Source organism: Chrysochloris asiatica, unplaced genomic scaffold, assembly GCF_000296735.1.
Source record: "Chrysochloris asiatica unplaced genomic scaffold, ChrAsi1.0 scaffold00105, whole genome shotgun sequence".
Lineage (NCBI taxonomy): Eukaryota > Metazoa > Chordata > Mammalia > Afrosoricida > Chrysochloridae > Chrysochloris > Chrysochloris asiatica.
In genome coordinates, this window is record NW_006408623.1 from 9,908,468 (window position 1) to 9,928,710 (window position 20,243).

Sequence of the window (20,243 nt, forward strand, 5' to 3'; positions counted from 1 at the left end):
TCAGGAGGTCACTCCACCTCACCAGAGGGAAGGTCACCTCACTAAGGTCAGGAGGTCACTCCATCTCACCAGAGGGAAGGTCACCTCACTGAGGTCAGGTGATCATTCCACCTTACCAGAGGGAAGGTCACCTCACTGGGGTCAGGAGGTCACTCTACCTCACCAGAGGGAAGGTCACCTCACTGGGGTCAGGAGGTCACTCCACCTCACCAGAGGGAAGGTCACCTCAGTGGGGTCAGGAGGTCACTCCACCTCATAGAGGGAAGGTCATTTCACTGGGGTCAGGAGGTCACTCCACCTCACCAGAGGGAAGGTCACCTCACTGGGGTCAGGAGGTCACTCCACCTCACTAGAGAGAAGGTCACCTCACTGGGGTCAGGAGGTCACTCTACCTCACCAGAGGGAAAGTCACCTCACTGGGGTCAGGAGGTCACTCCACCTCACTAGAGGGAAGGTCACCTCACTGGGGTCAGGAGGTCACTCTACCTCTCCAGAGGGAAGGTCACCTCACTGGGGTCAGGAGGTCACTCCATCTAACCAGAGGGAAGGTCACCTCACTGAGGTCAGGTGATCATTCCACCTCACTAGAGGGAATGTCACCTCACTGAGTTCAGGAGGTCGCTCCACCTCACCAAAGGGAAGGTCACCTCACTGGGGTCAGGAGGTCACTCCACCTCACTAGAGAGAAGGTCACTTCACTGGGGTCAGGAGGTCACTCCACCTTACTAGAGGGAAGGTCACCTGACTGAGGTCAGGAGGTCACTCCACCTCACCAGAGGGGGAAGGTCACCTCATTAAGGTCAGGAGGTCACTCCATCTCACCAGAGGGAAGGTCACCTCACTGAGGTCAGGTGATCATTCCACCTCACCAGAGGGAAGGTCACCTCACTGGTGTCAGGAGGTCACTCCACCTTACTAGAGAGAAGGTCACCTGACGGAGGTCAGGAGGTCACTCCACCTCCCCAGAGAGAAGGTCACCTCACTCCACCTCCTCACTGGGGTCAGGAGGTCACTCCACCTCTCTAGAGGGAAGGTCACCTGATTGAGGTCAGGAGGTCACTCCACCTCACTAGAGAGAAGGTCACCTCACTGGGGTCAGGAGGTCACTCCACCTTACTAGAGAGAAGGTGACCATCTTCACCTGAAGGGAAGGACCATTGGGAGACTTATTTCTGTCAGGTTTTTTTCATTGATTTTTAAGAGTTCTTCAAATAGTAGAAATTTTAACTGTTTAGCTGTGATGAGATCGCAAGTGTTTTCATCCTGTTTGATACTTGTCTTTGGATTTTGCCTAGGTTTTTTTGGCACGTAATTTCTTTAAATTGTAGTTGACCGTATTTGTTTTTAATTGTGTTTGGATTTTGTGCCATAGTTTCTTTTTCCACATGAACTTTAGCACCCATCTGTCTAGTTGGGCCTGCGTGGGGGCGGTGTTATTTATGTACAGACTTGGGGACAAGTGATGACTTCACAGTGACTCTGCTGACTCGTCCTCTCTGAGAACGGGAAGTGTCTTTCCATTGGTTCCAGTTTATCATTTGTGTCATTCAGGAATGTTTCCGTTTTGTCTTACACATTTTCCCACAGTCTTTTGTTTATCTGTAACTCTTCTTTTTGTGTTGCTATTGTGAGATTTCTTTACATGGTGTCTTCTAACTGATGATTAGGGTTATAGATGAAGACTGTTCATTTTGGGTCCTGCTCTTTTCCTGAGTTGTGTTACTTTTGTATTGTATGTCTTATTGATTCTTCCTGTCTCCCAGGGGTGCTGTCCGATTCTTTCCCGCTCAGCTGGTTTCATTTTTCTATTCCAGTTGTCCTGCTCAGAGTTGTTTTCACTCTTTTATCTCATCCCCTAACACCTTAGACACAAGGTGGGGTGCTAGTTGGGATGCTTAGCCTGCCTGCTCGTGGCCTTTGTGGACGGCCTCCACACTTCCTTGAGAATTGGGATTCTTAGGTTACATGGGTGGCATAAATAGGTATGTACGGCCTTTATTTTTTACTTATGTACATAATTCAGTATTACATATATTCACAAAGTTGTTATTAATATTAAAGTAGAAGTAAGAAAGCATTTCATTAGTAAACGTTAGAATATGGAGCTATACATAACCCCAAAGAGCGAAGGAAAGGTGAACGTAAATCAAAATATACTACACAAAAGGCCCAACAAATGAAGGACATACCAAGTGTACTTGGTTCTAAAATGTGTAAGTAAAGATTTGACAAGGCTAGTTAGTTGAGAAAGGAAGGGTGAGATGGAAGGACAGACAGACAAAATAAATAGCCTAAGGGAGGAGCATGAGCCCCTGTGAGGGTAAAGTCTTAAAATTAGATCTCTACCGGACATTTGGATTGGGCCAAAGCAGCTTAAAAACACTTATGCATACATTAAAAACATTGCTACATATATTAAGGATGATCCCTAGTTTGGTAAGGTCCCTGGATGATGTAAAGAAGGGAGTTTTGCCTAAGTGCGGATCTAAAGGTTGGTGGCTTGAACTCACTTAGTGGCACCCTGGAAGAAAGTGCCAACGGTCTGCTTTCACTAAGATTACAAGAAGACCCCATGGAGCGGTTCTGTCCTCTAACACCACAGAGTCACCAAGAGGCCGAATCAACCTGAGGGCAGCAGGGTTTTGTATTTTCATTCATTTTCTATGCTTTGTAACAAATCACTACAACTTTAGTTGCTTAAAAGAAGCACCTATTGATTTGGTTAGTTTCTCTGGGAGGGAAGTCTGGTCCCCTGCTCCGGCCTTACGTGTCGGCGAGTTCTCATCTGGAGACTGGGCCAGGGAAGGATCTGCCTCCAGACACCCTCAAGTGGAAGCTGTTCACAGCCGTGGTTCCGGGCCAGCAGGGAGGGGACAGGGCTGGAGAGAGGGAGAGACAAAGACACCTCTAGACCTCTTACCATGGGTCACCTGAGAATGGTGATGCTGATTTTCAGGATGAGAAGCTTTTTCTTGTTAGAAGGCGAGGAGTGACAGCTTCCAAGCTCTTCGTGGCTTGGAGCTAGAAACAGAGTCCATCTTGTTGATGTCTCACTTATAGGCAGTCCTTTACTTTTCTTAGATTGATTAGTGTGGTCACTTGTCTTTGTAAATTTCCCAATGGAGAACTATCTGTGCCCTCATGGGGGAGCCCCGTGTTTATGGCATGTGTGGTTCAGTGTGCCGCTGAGCTCTTGACTCTCCAGGCTTGCATTGATAGTCATAGGTGGGCTGGGTTTGAACTTTTTCCTTTGCTCTGTGTTCTGTCTTTATCTTGTTTACATATTAATATATTTGCTTCATACCAAGAACTTGGAAGTTTTTCCTGTGTGTGATTTTGAATTTCTTTCATATTGTTGTGTGTATTAAAAGTTATTTCCTTTTTATTTTTGAGTAGTGTTCTGGAGTGGCGCTGCAGGGTAATGTGCTGGACCACAAGGTCAGCAGTTCAAACCCACCAGCTGCTCCTCAGAAACCCTATACAGAGTTATTGTGAGTTGAAACCAATGTGATGGCACCAAATAACAACAGTGTTCTGTTGGATGTATACGCCACAGTTTATTCACTCATGTATTGGTGAACATTTATACATTTATTCTATAGTTTTCAGTGCCTTCAAATAGAACTGCTATGAGCATTCGTGCCCAAGTCGTCGGATAGTTTACTTTCACTGAATGACATGATGAATGTATGTTTAAGTTGTAAAGACTGTTGCCCAGCGTGGTTCTGCCATTTCACAATCTCACCAGTGATGTGTGAGATTCTAGTTTCCGCACATCCTCCCCAGTCAGTTTTCATGTTGTTCTGTAGGATCCTGGGAATAATTTTAAGATGTTTAGGGATAAAGAAGATGTGTCCCTCACATCCCCAGCATGTGTGTAGGGCTGGTTGCCTCGTGTAATGCTTGTGACCCTGCTTCCAGCCCCAGAGCCTTATGCGACCCCAGCAGCCTGTGTGGTGGTGAGGCATTTCTTTAAAACGTAGTTCATGTGTTTACTGACTGGAGTGGTCTTTAAATAACTCTGCACTAACCAAACACTACTGAAACTCAGAAAAAGCTGGGGGCCAGCGTGGTCTCCCAGGCCTGCTGAAAGCCAGCTCCCCAGTCTGACCTGCTGGCTGGCGTGTCCCTGAAGCTTGTTTTGATTGGACCCCTTACCCACAGGACACAAATAGACTCATGTGGAAACTCTTGTGGAAATGAGCTCAGCAAAGAACCTGTTTAGGTAGGATTTGAAGTTTCAGAAAAAGCCTTCCCCACACACACACAAAAAATCCCCCAAAACTAACAACCCAACACCAAAGCCATTGGTGCTGAGTTGGTTCTGACTCATAGCACCCCGGCAGGGCAGAGGCGACCTGCCATAGGGTTCCAGGCATGCCAGCTTTCTCTTGCAGAGTGCCCGCTACCCATTTGGTCAGCTACCTAGGGCTGAGTCACAGGGGCTGTTGGCAGACAGAAATGGCCCTCAATCATGGTGGAACTTTTGTGGTAGGTTAGGGCTAATTTTATCAAAGTTTCTGGACTATGTGGTGTTGTTAGATGCTGTGAGTCAGTTTCAACTCATAGCGACCCTACTGTGTACAGCCGAGCAGAGCAAAACACTGCCAGGTCCTCTGTGACCTTTGTAACAGGCACTGTGTCAGTTCAGCTTGCTGACCCTCCACTTTACCAAGTGTGGTGTCCTTCTCTAGGGACTGGTCCCTCCTGATAACCACGTGTCCGACGTATGAGATGAAGTCTTGCCAGTCTCGCTTCCAAGGAGCATTCTGGTTGTACTTTTGAGACAGATTTATTCCTTCTTCTGACTGTCCACAATACATTCAGTATTCGTCGCCAGCACAATGGGCAGTTCAAAGGCAGCAAGTCTTTGGTCTTCCTTATTTGTTGTCCAGTTTTCACATGTATGTCAGGTGGTTGAAAATACCATGGGTCAGACTGACCTTAGTCTGCAAGGTGGCACTGTTGTTGCTTTTTTTAACACATTAAAGAGGTCTTGTGCAGCAGATTTGCCGGATATATCACATCCTTTGATTTCTTTTGAATGCTGCTTCCATGAGTGTTGGTTGTGGATCCAAGCAAAATGAAATACTTGGACAATTTAAATATTTTCTCCATTTGCCATGGTGTTGCTTATTGGTCCAGTTGTGAGGATTTTTTCTTTATGTTGAGGGTACAGTCCCTACTGAATGCCTTAGAGTCTTTAATCTTCACCAGTAAGTGCTTCAAGTCCTCTTCACTTTCAGCAAGCAAGGTTGTGTCATCTGCATATCACAGGCTGTTACTGAGTCTTCCTCCAGTCCTGATGCCACGTTCTGTTCTTCTTCACAGAGTCCAGCGTTTCAATTTGCTCAGTCTGCAGATTGACTAAATGAAAGGATCCCAGCCTGGTACACACCTTTCCTGCTTTTAACTTGGTTTGGTTCAAACAACTGTCTCTTAGTCTATGTACACAATGATGTGTTCTGAAACTCTTGTTCCTCACAATGTTATCCATGGCTGCTTATGATCCATGTCGTTGAATGCCTTTGCACAGTCAGTGTGGCACAAGCAAGCATCTTTCTGGTCTTGTCTGCTTTCAGCCCAGATCCCTATGACATCTGCAGGGACATCCCTTAGTCCGTGCCTGAATTTCTGGCAGTTCCCTGTGGATGTATTTCTACAACTGGTTTTGAATTATCTTCAGCAAAATTTTACTTGCACGTGATATTAATGACAGTTGATCATCTCTGCCTTCTTCTGGCTCTCTTTTCTTTGCAGTGGGCGCAGATAGGAATCTTTTCTAGTCAGTTGCCCAGGTGGCTCATCTGAAACCTGTCCACCATGGGTGACCCTGCTGGTTATTTAAAATACCGGTGGCATAGCCCTCAGAATCACAGCAATTCAAACAACCACAGCATGACAGACAGACGACTGGCGATTGTGTGGTCGCTGTTAAACACGAATCTCCTTTCTCTATGGCCCTTAAGACCGGCTCAAAGGTAGGATTTCCGTCCTCGGATGTCACAGCAGGTCAGTCAAGAGGCGGAAGCGCAGCAGGGGTGACAGGGTTGTAATGAGACGTTTTGGGCTGAGCTTGTGGGTCTCTAAGTTGGTTGAACCCGCCTCAAAGCCACGATCCTGTCTTGGGATAGATGAGTAGATTTTTCCAGTACTGCATATGCTTGTTGGAACCTTTCATTTGCCTCCTGTTGTTGTTAAGTGCTGTTGAGTTGATTCCAACCCCTAGCGACCCTGTGTAGGGTTTCCAAAGAGCAGCAGGTGAGCTCGAACTGCTGACCTTGCAGTTTCCGAATGCTTGTTTTATTGCCAGTGTTTTTCAGTGCAGCTCGGGGATATGTGTGTGTTTGAGAAATGTACATCGAAAAAAAGAGTTCTGTCTCAGTGTGTGAGTGCACCGTTGTGTGTGTGTGAGAGAGACTGTGATGAATATGTGGAGTGGGCTGGTGCCTGGGGCTGGTGTGCTGTGCTGTGGTGTAATGTGGTGGTGTGTGGTGTGGTGTTAGGAGATGACATGCAGAGTGTGGCGTGGTGTGACTGGGTGGTGTCATAAGTTGGCGTGTGGTGTGGTGGCATGTGGTATGATGGCGTGTGGTGGGACATGCTGCTCCTGGACTGAGCTTTGTTCACATTTGTTGGGTGTGTACAGAGCTGAGTCCTTCCTCTCTGTATTCTGTGGGTACGTTTGTGCTCACAGCAGATACGGGTTTTCATCATGCTTTTATGGTCATCATAAGCAGGTCCCATTTTATTATTTTCTAAAAATGTACCGGCTGACTTTCTAGTGTGGACATAACATCATTTGTGTAATCCTACATTGCTGAGAATACAAGTTTGCTTTTTTTAGTATTGTAAATAATAGCGCAAAGGACACCTTTGTGTTTGTGCCTGTCCTTGAGTAAACAGAATGAATTTCTAGAAATAGTGTACTTCAGGGTAGAATAGTCTGCCTGTGTTCTTGAGTTCCCCCTTGGACAAGCCAAGAGACGATGGCAGTCATGTCCTGGTCAACAGGACAATTCGCTTCATAAAGGCTTGGGTTTTAATTTTCAAATTGCTAGGCAAATGTAATTTTTGTTTTATTGAACTTTGCTAAATTCCTGCTGAGCTTGAGCAGGTTTTTCTGGGTTTTGGCCTTTGATATTCTTTGGTAAAACTGTCTTCTTAGGTCTACTTTCTCCTTTTTTTTTAAATGAGAGATTCTAACTTCTTACTAATGGAGTCCTGGTGCGGCGCTGTGGGTTAATGCATCAGAGTGCAAAGCCATTTGAACTGCAAGGTCGGCAGTTCAAGCTCACCAGCTGCTCCTTGGAAACCCTATACAGGGTCGCTATGGGTCAGAATTGACTCGATGGCACGTAACAACAACCACCTTCTTATTGGTTTTTGTGGAGCTTTTCTCAGGTTTAACTAACATTCACATCTCTTATCCTTAATTCCACACATTTCCCCTTGTTTATTTTCACTTTGGTGTTTAAACATTTTTAACTGAAAGCATTAAAGGTTGAGAATCTACTCTATACCCATTTCCCTCTCTAGGCCCCTTGCTTGGCTTCTGTATGACAAAGGCAGCTCTCCATGCGCATCTTCTTCTAACTGGTCTGTGGGTTTGTTTGTGCTCATCTCCTGCAGCGCTCTGGACTTTGTTTTGTTTGTGGGATCAGGAAAGACTGTAATATAATGGAGTGTCCTGTCTAGTTTTCCAATTCCTTCTCTTCTACGGAGTCCCTCGCCCTGCTGACTTGGGGTGTGAAACAGTCTGAGAACTCAGCCCCGGCCCTTGTCATGCATGCCGCTGAGATGGAATTCCTTCATGACAGTCTTTTCCTTTGAGGGAAAGAAAAGATGGCTTTAGTTGCCGAGTCCACGCCCAGAGGACCCAGTGCTGGAAGGCTTTCCGGACTCCCTGGCCGCTAGCTCCGCCCTCTGACGTCACACCTAGCGATTTGTTAGACGGAAAGGACTTTTCTTCGAAACTGAAGGAACGGAGCTGAAATGCATGTTGTTGCAAGACGTAGGAGAGTCTCAAATTCTAAGTGTCAGAAAATATTCTTTTAAACTTTCCGAGTGGCGCATTTGGAGCCTCCGTGATGTGCTCCCCACGTGCGGCGTGCCCGTGTGGTGGCGGTTCTTGCCCTGGTTTCCCTGCGTCTTAGTCCTCAGCCACGTGAACGCCACGTGTTTGGTTCCTGCTCAGCTTCAGGGCTGACTCAGTTCCCGGAGTCACTTTCCCTCCGAGTCACACTGCCTGGCAGCCGCCTTCCTCCTTCCTGCCTGCCTGGGGTTGGCCCTCCGCTGTCATTTCAAACCCGCTTTTCCAGGAATACAGCACGGGTCCAGCCCTGTGTCTCCTTCCGCTCCAGGATTTGCTGTTCGGGGCCTTGTTTCTGGACCTTCTCTTCTGCAGGAAGCGTTGGCCATCTGCCCCTTCCATGGAGGACCCCTTTCCTTCTTCTCTCCCGCTGCACGGGTCTGCTTGCTACGTTTCCTCACCACCCCTTGTCCTGGTTTATGGTGTGGGTGGAAGGTGAGGCCTTGCCATGACTTCATTCAGGTGTTTACTGTCACGTTGACTCGAGCCGACCTGCATGTACCCTGGGCACTGGCTGCCTCTCAGGTGCTCAAGGCTCCTGACTGGGTGGTGTACCGAGGCAAGTGGGGGAGGAAGGAAGAAGTGGCAAGCTTGCCACATGCCCCTGCAGACCCCGACTCTCTCTTCCAGGGAGGTGGGAGCTGGCAGGCTTCGAGCTGTGGCAGTAGCGTGGAGAATGCCCTAGGAAGGCGCGAGGGTGGGGCAGCAGCCCAGCAGGACCAGTGGGATGGTGGCACCTGGGTGCCCTGTGAAGACGGAGGGGACAGGACCTCAGCCTCTGCAGGTAGAGATGAGGGCCCGTCACCAGAGGTGCTCTGGGTCCTGATGACGTCTGCAGGTTGGGGTAACGTCTCTGTTTGAGCATCCTGGGAGGTCCATCAGTGGGGATCCCGGGGGTGACCACAGACCTGCAGAGGGAATGAAGGGGCGGCCAGGTGGGGGCAGGCTTCCGTAGCCGCAGAGGCCCCCTGGGATGTGCCCTCGTGGGGTGGGGTGGGAGCTTTATTGTCAGAAGTAGTTTTGCCAGGTGGAAGCTCCTGACGCTGGTGTCTCCTGGGGGTTGTATCCTGGGGGTGTCTTCTGTGGGCCCCACCCTTCCCTCCAGTGTTTCCACTTTTCCTGTGTTGTTTAGGGTTACAGTTTCAAGTGATTCTGTGTCTTTGAAGGGCCTCTTTTTATTTTTTTTAAATGTTTTATTGTGAATTATATGATAGTTTACATGGGAGAACATTAGTTTTACATTCATCCTATCCTAACTTTTCATTGCTATGGTTACAATCCCCTCTATGCATCATCAACCAACCAAAGGGTATACACTACAAGCCTGCCCCCCAGTCATCAGCACACAGCCCCTCTCCCTCTCTCCGTCTAAAGTCCCCAGCTGCTCCATCTCTCCATGCCATCACCTCTGCCTCCATCTCTGGGGTCACTGCTTCTCTGGATAGGGTCCCGCTCTCCACTCTTCTCCCTTGATGGTCCCAAGGACCTCCACTCCTAGACTGCAAAGTCAACCACTCCCCTTGTTTTGCTACAAAGCATCTACCTTTACATTTCCAATCCTCACAGTCAGTCCTGATAACCATTACTCACTATTGTATCACAAGAGACCTATCTGCACTCTGAAGGGCCTCTTTAGGAATTGAAGACCACCATAGACACATCTTTTATGAGGACTGCTAGGGTCTGTACGTTCCCTGGTGTCCCCACTCGGAGGTCCTTCAAATGAACTCATGACTGAATACCCACCTTGCAGATGCCGTCCTGCCGGGGTCCTCAGGGGGGTTGCAGCACCTCCGGGAATGGCCTGTTTGTTCACAGCATATCTTCTGCCTCCCTTTGGAAGGGGGCACTGAGCGGGGTTTTGTCAGATGGACCTGGGTCTGGAGGGTGGGAGGAGGTGTGGGCTGCACAGAGAGGGAACCAGGACATGGCCTTCCTTGACCACCCGCCCTGTCCCCCGGGGGTTTGTGCCCCCTGTTCTTACACTTGTTCGGACTGCGAGTTGTGGCCCAGGACCAGCTGCTGTCGCTACTTGCTTTGCTCTCTCTGCAGTTTCCTTGACACCCTCTGTCTCCAGACCGCACACATTTACCAAGATTCCCTGCGGGCTGGGATAGGAGGCCAGGGGGACAGGAAGCTCAAGGGGGACGGGGTCTGGTTGGGATCCCTCTTTACTTCTGGTGTCTGTAGAACCTCTGAGTTTTGGGTGAAGCCTGGCTGCTCTGTGTAATCTTTGGGGAGAGGCCAGCTTGGGAGGGTATCCCTGTAGCTCTGTTTCTCTCCAAGTTGGGGTGCCTGTCACCATGGTTCCCAGTGTCCCTAGTTCCAGTGGTGATTGGAAGCTGCTTAGTTATGCGGCCCCACCCAGCTCTGCCCTTCTTTCCCTTTTGTTGTTGTTAATGTTAGGTGCCATTGAGTAGGTACCGACTCATAGCGACCCTGTGCACAACAGACGAAACATTGCCCGATCCTGGGCCAACCTCACTATTGTTGCCATGCTTGAGTCCATCGATGCTGCCACTTGGCCAATCCATCTCGCTGGGGGTCTTCCTCTTTTTCTCTGACCCTCTACCTTGTTGTTGTTAAGTGCTGTTGAGTCAGTTCTGACCCATATCGACCCTGAACAGGGTTTCCAAGGCTGTAAATCTTTACGGGAGCAGAAAGCCTCATCTTTCTCCCACGGAGCGGCTGGTAGTTTTGAACTGCTGGCCTTAAGGTTCGCAGCCCGATTCGTAACCACTACGCTACCAGAGATCCTCTACCTTACCAAACATGATATCCTTCTCCAGTGACTGGTCCCTCATGACAATATGTCTGAAGTATGAGAGACGAAGTTTGGCCATCCTGGCCTCCAAGGAGCACTCTGGCTGCACTTCTTCCAACACGGATCTGTTTGTTCTTTTGGCAGCCCATGGCACTTTCAATAGTCTCCTCCAGCACTAAAGGCAAACCCTATGGAGTCCTGGTGTGGTACTGTGGGTTAATACGCTGGACTGCAAGGTTGGTTTGAACCTCAAGGTCAGTGGTTCAGGCTCACCAGTCGCTCCTCGGAAACCCTATACAGGGTCATCATGGGCCTGAAGTGACTCTACAGCACTCAACAACATCAATTCCAGCATGCCAACTGCGTCGCTCTAGGATGAGCACTTGACCTCAAGGTCGGTGGTTCAAACTCACCAACTACTCCTCAGAAACCCTATATCCAGATAGGGTCTTTGTAAGTTGGAACCAACTTGACAACACCTACAAGGAGCCATATGCTAAGCACTGGACTGGTCTGCAGTTGAAACCCACCAGCCACTCTCGGAGACCCTTACAAGGTCCCCTGTGAGTCAGAACTGACTTGAAGCACCGCAGCCATGACAAGAGCGTTTCTGGAGTCCTAGTGGTACCACACTTAGGTGCTGACAACCTGCTTGTGTTGCAGGAGAGAAGACTTGGAGCTCCGCGCCCCTCAACAGCATGGGAACCCTACGGGGAACGGTCAAGATGCCGCTTCTGATGACCCCATGCACACACCACCACCAGCCTGACGGCTTAGAACTGAATTCCCTTTTTAGCAGTTGTATTTGAAATGCAGTATGGGTAGTGTGAAGTGTTTCAAGTGCACGATTCCATGGTTTCAGTGTATTTGCAGAGCTGTGCAGCAATCACCCAGTCTCATCTGAGACCGTTTCCATCGTCTCCTTAGCAGCCCCCCTCCCCAGCCCCTGGCAACCACCGCTTTACCCTCTGTCTCTGTGGGTTCTGAGTGAGAGCATTTTATGGGGGGGAGGTCATGTTAGGCGTGCCCTGGCTCCTCTCCGTCGCCCCCTGGTGTTAGGGGTCTTTGTGTCTGGTTTCTCTCACTCACACTATGCACCTTGCAGCCTTTACCTGACCTCATTGATTTTTCCGGCTGAGTCAGAGTCTGTTGTCTACATGGCTCACATTTCATTTACCCATCATCTGTTGATGGGCTCTGGGGTACTTTGTGCTTAGTGCCACTGTGAATACCCGTGGACTCAGGTCTGTATGGACATACGTTTTCAAGTCTCTTGAGTACATACTAAGAGTGAAATTACTCGGTCATTTGGTGACTGTGTTTACCGTTTTGAGGAACTGGCTGACGGTGGCAGTCTGGTGGAGCCATCTGACATCCCACCAGCAGTGCCTGAGGGCCGTGGGGTGTCCAGTAGTGTAGGAGGGCTCCGATCTCGCTCCTCTTCTTTCTGGTGTCCGTGTGGGTGTGGTTTGATGTGCGTTTCCTTAGTGACTCGACCTGCTGCCCATTCTCTGCGGGTCCTCTGCTACTTTGTATGGTTTAGAACCCCACTTGTTGTTTTATTCTGCTTTCCTCTGGTTGTGTGTGAGGATGAGATGGGGAGGCCTGGTGTGTGGAGGACCAGGGGCTGGACAGGGTGGGGCTGCATGGAGCTGGCCTTGCCATGTGTGCACTCTGAGCTGGGTGGGGCTGACCATCCCCTTCTTGGGCACTGATAAATGCATACACTGTCCTTGGTCCTTCCTTCTGTGGTCTTCAGGGCTCTTGCTCCACGTCCAAGTTCTCTGCCTTTAGTACTTTGTACACAATTCTATCTTCAGGACACTTGGAGAAGTCAACTAGAGACTTTCACAGGCTTTGGACAAGATCCATAGGCCAAAAACTGGTCAGATGTCCTCAGCTTTGTAGGTCGAGTAGCAAGAAGAGTGCAGGGTTAAGAGAAAGAGATGGGGAGAGAAAGAGAGAGCGAGAGCACTCTGCCAGAGCATTCACTGATGTCTGGAGCCAGAGCACACACCCAGGGAGACTTATCTTTTAACTGATTGGATGATCACATCACATCCCTTCAGGGAAGGAGATTACATTGTCACATCATGTCTCATCCTACCCCATCAACCTACCACGTCAGCCCATCATGTGAGCCCATTAAGTTAACCCACCAAATTAGTCTCCACCACGTCAACCCATTGTGCCAGCCTGTACACCATCCCACTTCGCCAACCCACCGCGTCAGCCTATTACCCCATCCCGTCAACCCACACGCCATCCTATCATGTCAGTCCATGCCATCGTCAGCCCCTGACTTCATCCCATGATGCCATCCCATCCCATCCCAATCACTGCATGATACCTCTACATCTCACCATTCACCTACCTGGGCCAGGATCTGGCCCAACCAGAGAGAGAATCATAGTCTAGACAAGCTGACGTATAAAATTAACCATCACTATTGGGAAAGAGCGGGAGAAAGATGAGGCTTTCTGCTTCCGTAAAGATTTACAGCCTTGGAAGCCCTATAGAGGGTCGCTATGAGTCGGAACCGACTCCACAGCACCTCACCACCACCACCACTGCATGGGTAGGGTGCCTGACCTGGCTGGGGAATCTCTGCTGCCCCATGACCTCCGTGGCTCCTGACCTGCTACCTGGGTCTGTCTGTAACAAATCTGCTGCTGCAGCATTGAAGCCCCATCACGCCGCAGTCTCACTCCCCACGGCCAGCTTGTGGAGGGTTTGCTCACGGTAGCTTCTGCTTATAGCTTTTCCTCGGTCTAACATTTTGTTTTCTCTTTCCTTTCAGCCAGAAAACCTGCAGAAGAACTGGCTTCGGGAGTTTTATCAGGTAGGAAATGCTCTGTGTAGTCTGTGGACTTCCTAATTCATGACTCTCCGCTGTGTTTCCCGGATGTGGTGTCTTGTTCTCAACCTGGTCTGGGAACCATTGTGCCAAGGCCTGGGGTGAGGTGGTGTTTGTGGGCCTGCACAGTGCTCTGGAACAGTGCCAGCCAGGCTGAGCGCACAGGGCAGTGTGGACACTGGAAGACCCAGTAGGATGAGTGGCTTCAGCAAAAGGGTTCTAAGCCCTCTGGAGACTCCACGTCAGTGAGTGTTTGAAGATTCAGGACGTGCCAGACTGGGGGTTGGCTGTGTGCATTGTCTGACTGGTGTGTGTATGCAAACGTGAGGACACACAGAGGTCAGTAGTAGGGGAGGGTCTCAAGTCCAGGCCAGAGGTCTCATGAGAGTCACAGGGCTGCATGGTGGGTGGCCTGCTGAGGGGCCTGAGAACCAGGCCAGTGTCCGTGGTGGAGTGCCCGGGCCATGTGTCCAGGACCGTGTGAGTCACAGGCTTGGGGTGTCTGGTGGGACAGGAAGGAGCAGGGAGATGGCTGGGAGATTGGCTGGTTGACCGGTGAGTGGGCAGAAGCCGCCTGCCCTATCCTACTGCGGATCTGGGGTGCAGGTGCCTGAGTTAGAAGGCAGGGGGCAGGGAATATGTGTGCTCATGTGTATGTGTGTGTATGTGCATGTAGATTTGGGGGTTCCTCGTCCTCGCTGTCCTGGCACCTTGGTCCCCTGGCTTCTGTGTCCTGGGTGGTACACTGTGGTACCAAGGACAGTGTATGAAACACAATAAAAAAATTCAGCTCCGTTCTCAGCAGCCACAGTGGTGTTCTCAGTAGCCACACGTGGCTGGTGCTGCCGTGTTATCATTACTGCCCAGAGGGAGTGTGGCCTTCCTATAGCCTCATGCTGACCCCTGGGCTTCTTGCCAAGAGAGATACAACCGTAGCTGAGGACAAGCCCCTTCGTGCATGAAGTCTAGAATGGCTGGGAGCTTGTCCCTGCATCTGCCATGAAGAGTCTGCAGAAAGAGCCTTCATGAGAGACTGCCAACACTCCGCCCACATCTCATCCTGGGATCCCGTGAGGTGACGTGGTCCTCACCCCTGGGATCCCATGTATTCTGTGTGGTGGTAGCGGTGTCACTTGTGGCCCTCAGGTGAGGGAGTGAGGCCTGGGAAAGGGTAGGTTATACTGACTCAAGGCAGCTGACTGAAGGTATTGGTACAAAGTACTGTTGTTGGCAATTCCTCATTAGAGGGACCAGGACAGTGGCCAAGAGAGCTGAGCCAGCCTCAGGAGGGTGGCCCTTCCCTGGCCTGCACTCCTGGCCTGTGGACTGGGCTGTCCCGGGGTGTTTGAACCTCCTGTGGCCTTCGTTGCTGTTCTAAGGCAACCGTGTTGTCATGGAGCTGCAGTGTGATGCCATGTGACCCTGTTCGCCCGCCCATGTGACAGGCTGGGTCTGCGGCCGTATGAAGACTGGGTCCTCAGTCCCCTCCAGCTCCCAGGAATGAGTTGTAGTTGTCAGGGGCTTTAGTGTCATCCGAACTCATAGCAACCCTGTGTACAAAGGAAGGAAGCACTCCGTGGGCAGTTTGCATCTTCACAGTCATTGCAGCTTGGTCTTCCTCTGTTGTTGACTCGACTTTACGAGGTCGGTCCAGGCAGCAGGTACGAAATCTGTGAGATGAAATCTAACCACCCTCGCTTTGAGTGAGCAACCGGCCAGTGCTTCTTCCGAGAAAGAGTGGTTTCCTCTTTTGACAGTACGTGCTGTAGTCCATATTCTTCGCCTACCGTAATTCCAGTACATTAATTTCTTATCTTAGTCATTGTCTCTGGTGTGGCGCTGTATGTATAAGCACTGGATCTTGGACAGGCTAGGAGTTGGAGCCGACTTGGTGGCACACAACAACAGTCTCCATGCTTACGAGGTAATTGAAAATACCATGGCTTGGGCCAGGTCACCTTAGTCCTCAAGCTGACATCTCTGCTCCTTGAAGAGGTCTTTTGCAGCTGATTTTCTTAATGCAATATTTCCTTTGATGCTTGACTACTGCTTCTGTAGGTGTTGGTTGTAGATTTAAGTAAAATGAAATCCGTGACGACTAAAATCTTTTCTCCATTGATCATGCTGCTGCTAATGGTTCGGTTGTGTGGATTTTTGTTTTCATTAGGTTGAGATAGGATTCATACTGAAGGCTGTAGTCTTTATTTTTCATCAGTAAATATTTCAGGTGGAGTCCTGGTGTGATGCAGTGGGGACAAAGCTCTGGACTGCACAGTTGGTTTCAACCACAAGGCCAGAGGTTCACCAGCCGCTCCTTGGAAACCCTATACAGGCTCGCTGTGAGGCAGAACTGATTCCATGGCCCTTAACAACAACAACAACAATGCAAGGTTGTGGCATTTTCACATCATAGGTTGTCTTCCTTCAGTCTTGATGTCCTGTTCTTCAGATGATTCTTGTCAACTGCTGAGTAGTTCCATTGAGTCACTTTTGAGGTTTGGACTCATAGCGACCCTCTATAGGGTTTCTGAGGAGTGGCTGGTGGTTTGAACCACCAACCTAGACACATGTCAGCTTTCATAGCTGAGTCACAGGTCTATGAGGGAGCTTCAGAAAATTCCATTTTCCCCATGAACATTTTGAAGCTCTTCATGTATGTATGTATGTTTGTATGTACACACACACATGTATATGTATATATATATTGTGTGTGTGTGTGTGTATATATATATATATAAAATGTACATAGACACACAATATATGTATATATGTGTGTGTGTCAGAATTAACTCAACTGCATTTAACAACAACAACACAGCTAATATCATCCCGGAGCACCCTGGGTGGAGTGAATGGTTAACATGCTGGGCCCACATCATCATGGAGTCCTTAGGTAGAGTAAATGGTTAACCTGCGGTTATCTGAAAGGCTGCAGGTGTGAGACCACCCAGAGATGCTTCAACTGAGGATCCACTTCGGAACAGCCAGACTCTGAAGCCCTAGAGAGCGCAGCGCTTTTCCCATGTGCCTGGGCTTGCTGCGTGTTGGAGTGGATGTGACCATAACTGGCTTTTAACAGCAGACAGAAAGCATTTGCCTCTGTCTACCTTCTATCCACTCCTGCTCAGTATTGTAGTGAAGATTGTACAAGGAGAAATAGAAGTCACACAGACTGGAAAAGAAAAAAGAAAACCCTTATTCACAGAAGACGTGATTGACTATGTAGAAAATTATGAAAAGCCACAGAAACCTTATTTGTCAGTAAATGTATTCCATTTGTAACATACAAGGTCAGTATAGAAAGCTTTCTAACAGTTTGGTGGTGGTGGTGCTGCGTCGTCAGTTTCACGTCCTATGGACTGGATCCATAATAGAACAAAATGCTGCCCTCCCCCCTCATAGTTGCTGTGATGTTTGAGCCCACTGTTGCTGTCAGTCCATCGCATTGGGGGGGTCTTCCTGTTTTTCTTTGATCCTCTACTGTACCAACCATGATGTCCTCTTCCAGGGACTGATCCCGCCTGACATGTCCAAAGTACCAGAGACAGAGTCTCTCCATGATCACTTCAAAGGAGCATTCTGGCTTCATTTCTTCCAAGACAGATTTATTTATTCTTCTGGCAGTGCACGGCATTTTCGGCATTTTCGTTACTCTTTGCCAACATCGCAATTCAAATGCATCTGTTCTTCTGTGGTCTTCCTTATTCGTTAGTGTTCAGCTTTCACATGCATATGAGGCAGTTGGAACTGTCATGGTTTGGGTCAGGCGAACTTAGGCCTCAAACTGACACCTTTGCTCTGTAACACTTTAAAGAGAGGTTTCGCAGCAGATTTCCCCTAATGCAGTTCGTCTTTTGATTTCCCGACTATTGCTTCCATGGGTGTTGATTCAAGAAAAAAGAAGTCTTTGATAACTTCTATCTTTTCTGTTTATCATGATGTTATTTATTGGTCTAATTGTGAGAATTTTTGTTTTCTTTACATTGTGGGGCAATCCATACTGGGGGGCTGTAGTCTTTGATCTTTTTCAGTAACTATTTCAGTCTTCTTGCTTCCAGCAAGCAAAGTTGTGTCATCTGCTTGTTGCGTGTTGTTAATGAGTCTTCCTCCAGTCCTGGTGCTGTGTATTTCAGCTTCTCAAATTAGTTGCTCAGCGTACAGATTGAATAAATATGGTGTAGGACCCTGCCTCACACCTCTTCCGACTTTAGGCCATTCAGTATTCCTATGTTCTGTGTAGGTTCCTCATGAGCACAGTGAAGCGTTCGGGAAAACCCATTCTATGCAGGGTCATTAGTAGTTTGCTACGATCCACACAGTCAAATGCCTTCGCATAATCAATAAAGCACTAGTAAACATCTTTCTGGTATTCTCTGGTTTTAGCCCAAATCTAACATCAGTGATGTCCTTCATTCCACGTGTTCAGCTGAATCCGGCTCCAATTTCTGGCAGCTCCCAGTTCAAGTGTCATTTTTGACTTATCGTCAGCAAAATTTTACTTGCATGTGGTATTAATGACATTGTTGGATGATTTTCAAATCCTGTTGGGTCACATTTCTTTGGAATGGGCACAAATATGACTGTCTTCCAATCGGTTGGCCAGCTAGCAGTTTTCCAAGTTTCTTGGCATAGATGAGTGAGTGCCTCCAAGGTCGCCTCAGTTTGTTGAAGCATTTCAATTTGTATTCTGTTAACAAGGGAAACTTTTTTTCTGTCAATGCCTTCAGTGAAGCTTGGACTTCTTCCTTTAATACCTTGGTTCATGACCATATGCTGTCTTTTGAAGTGGTTGAGAACTGACCAGTAATTTTTGGTACAGTGACTCTATATCCCTTCCTTCTTCTATTGATGCTTCCTGCATTCAGTACTTTGCCTGTAGACCCCTTCAATATTACAACCCTTGACTTGAATTATTTCTTCAGTTCCTTCAGCTTGAAAATACTGAGCATATCTTCCCTTTTTGTTTTATGACTCCAGGTCTTTGCACATTTTACTCTAGTACTTAACTTTGCCTTCTGGAGTGGCCCTTTGGAATTTTCTGTTCAACTCTTTCACTTCTTTAGTTCTTCCATTTGCTTTAGCTTCTCTGTCCTCAAGAGCAAGTTTCAGAGTTTCTTAATGCCATCCATTTAGGTCTTTTCTGTCTTTTTAATGACCTTTTGTGTTCTTCCTGTTGGATGATCTTGAGGTCATCCATAGTTCATTTGGTCTTGGTCATTAGTGTCTGATTATTCAAATGTGTTGGGGATCTCTAAATCCAGATGGGATGTTTCCAAGGTCATATTTTGGTTCTCATGGACTTGTATTCATTTTCTTCAACTTCAACCTGAACTTACAATTAAACAATTGATGATTTATTCCACAATCTGTCCCTGGCCTTGTTTTGGCTGTTGAAATTGAGGTTCTCCATCATTTCCTCCCACTGATTAGTTAATTTGATTTCTGTGTGGCCTATGTGACTAGTCACCATTTATGTTGTTGAAAAAGGTATTTGTAATAATAAAGTCTTTGGTCTTGCAGAATCCTGTCATGTGATCTCTAGCAGTGTTTCCATCACTAAGGTCATAGCTTCCAACTACTTACCCTTTCTCTTTGTTTTCAGCTTTTGAGTTCCAATCATCAAGTAATTATCAATGTCTCTTCATTGAATATTTGATCAAATTCAAACAGAAGAATTTGAATTTCATCCTCACTGGCTTTAGTGGTTGATGCATAAGTTTGAATAATAGCGGTCGGTGTCAGCTATTCTTGACTGTGATGGTTGTGGTTATGTGCCAGAGTCCGTCCCTTCCTCCTATTAGTGACCTGTATGTGGCTTCTGGTGTGGCACTCTGGGGTAATATGCAGGATTGCAAAGTCTGTTGGAACCACAGGGTTGCTATGGGTTGGAGCTGACTCGATGGCACTTAACACCAATATGGCTTCTGAGGTTGTCAATCTTTACGGGGACAGAAAACCTCATCATTCTTCCATGGAGCCCCCGGTGGACTTGAACTGCTTCACTGTGGTTCATAGCCACTGTCAACACTCACAGAAGCAGCAGCCGAGAAACCACACGATGTATTGTGTTAGGCAAACCTCCTACACAAGACCTCTTTCAGGTGTTCAAGAGCACAGAGGAAAATGTACAGCTAGATGCTCCTTAGAAGTCAGGATGGTGAGAATTTGTCGCTCATACTTCAGACATGTTATCAGGAGGGACCAATCCCTGGAGAAGGACATCATGTTTGGTAAAGTGGAGGCTCAGCGAAAAATAAGGAGACCCTCAACAAGATGGAGTGGCCCAGTGTCAGTAGCAATGGGCTCAAGCACAGTAATGACAGTGCGGATGGTGTAGGACCAGGCAGTGCTTTGTCCTGTTGTCATAGGGTCGCTGTGGGTCGGAATTGACTCAATGACACTTAACAATAACAACAAACATAAAATACTTCAATATGTTGTTGTTGTTGTCAGGTGCCATCGAGTCGGAGCCGACTCATAGCGACCCCATGCACAGCAGAATGAAACAATGTCCGATCCTGGGCCAACCT

The 20,243-nt window shown here is 48.2% G+C and overlaps 1 protein-coding gene across 1 annotated transcript in view; it reads left to right on the forward strand.

Annotated features, from left to right (window-relative positions):
• The window catches only part of INPP5A (inositol polyphosphate-5-phosphatase, 40kDa), a 149,404-nt gene that overhangs the window by 32,878 nt on the left and 96,283 nt on the right, over positions 1 to 20,243 (forward strand). The window contains exon 3 of the mRNA XM_006867452.1: positions 13,657 to 13,698. Within this exon, the coding sequence (XP_006867514.1) occupies positions 13,657 to 13,698 (42 nt within the window). The remainder of the gene's footprint in view (positions 1 to 13,656; positions 13,699 to 20,243) is intronic.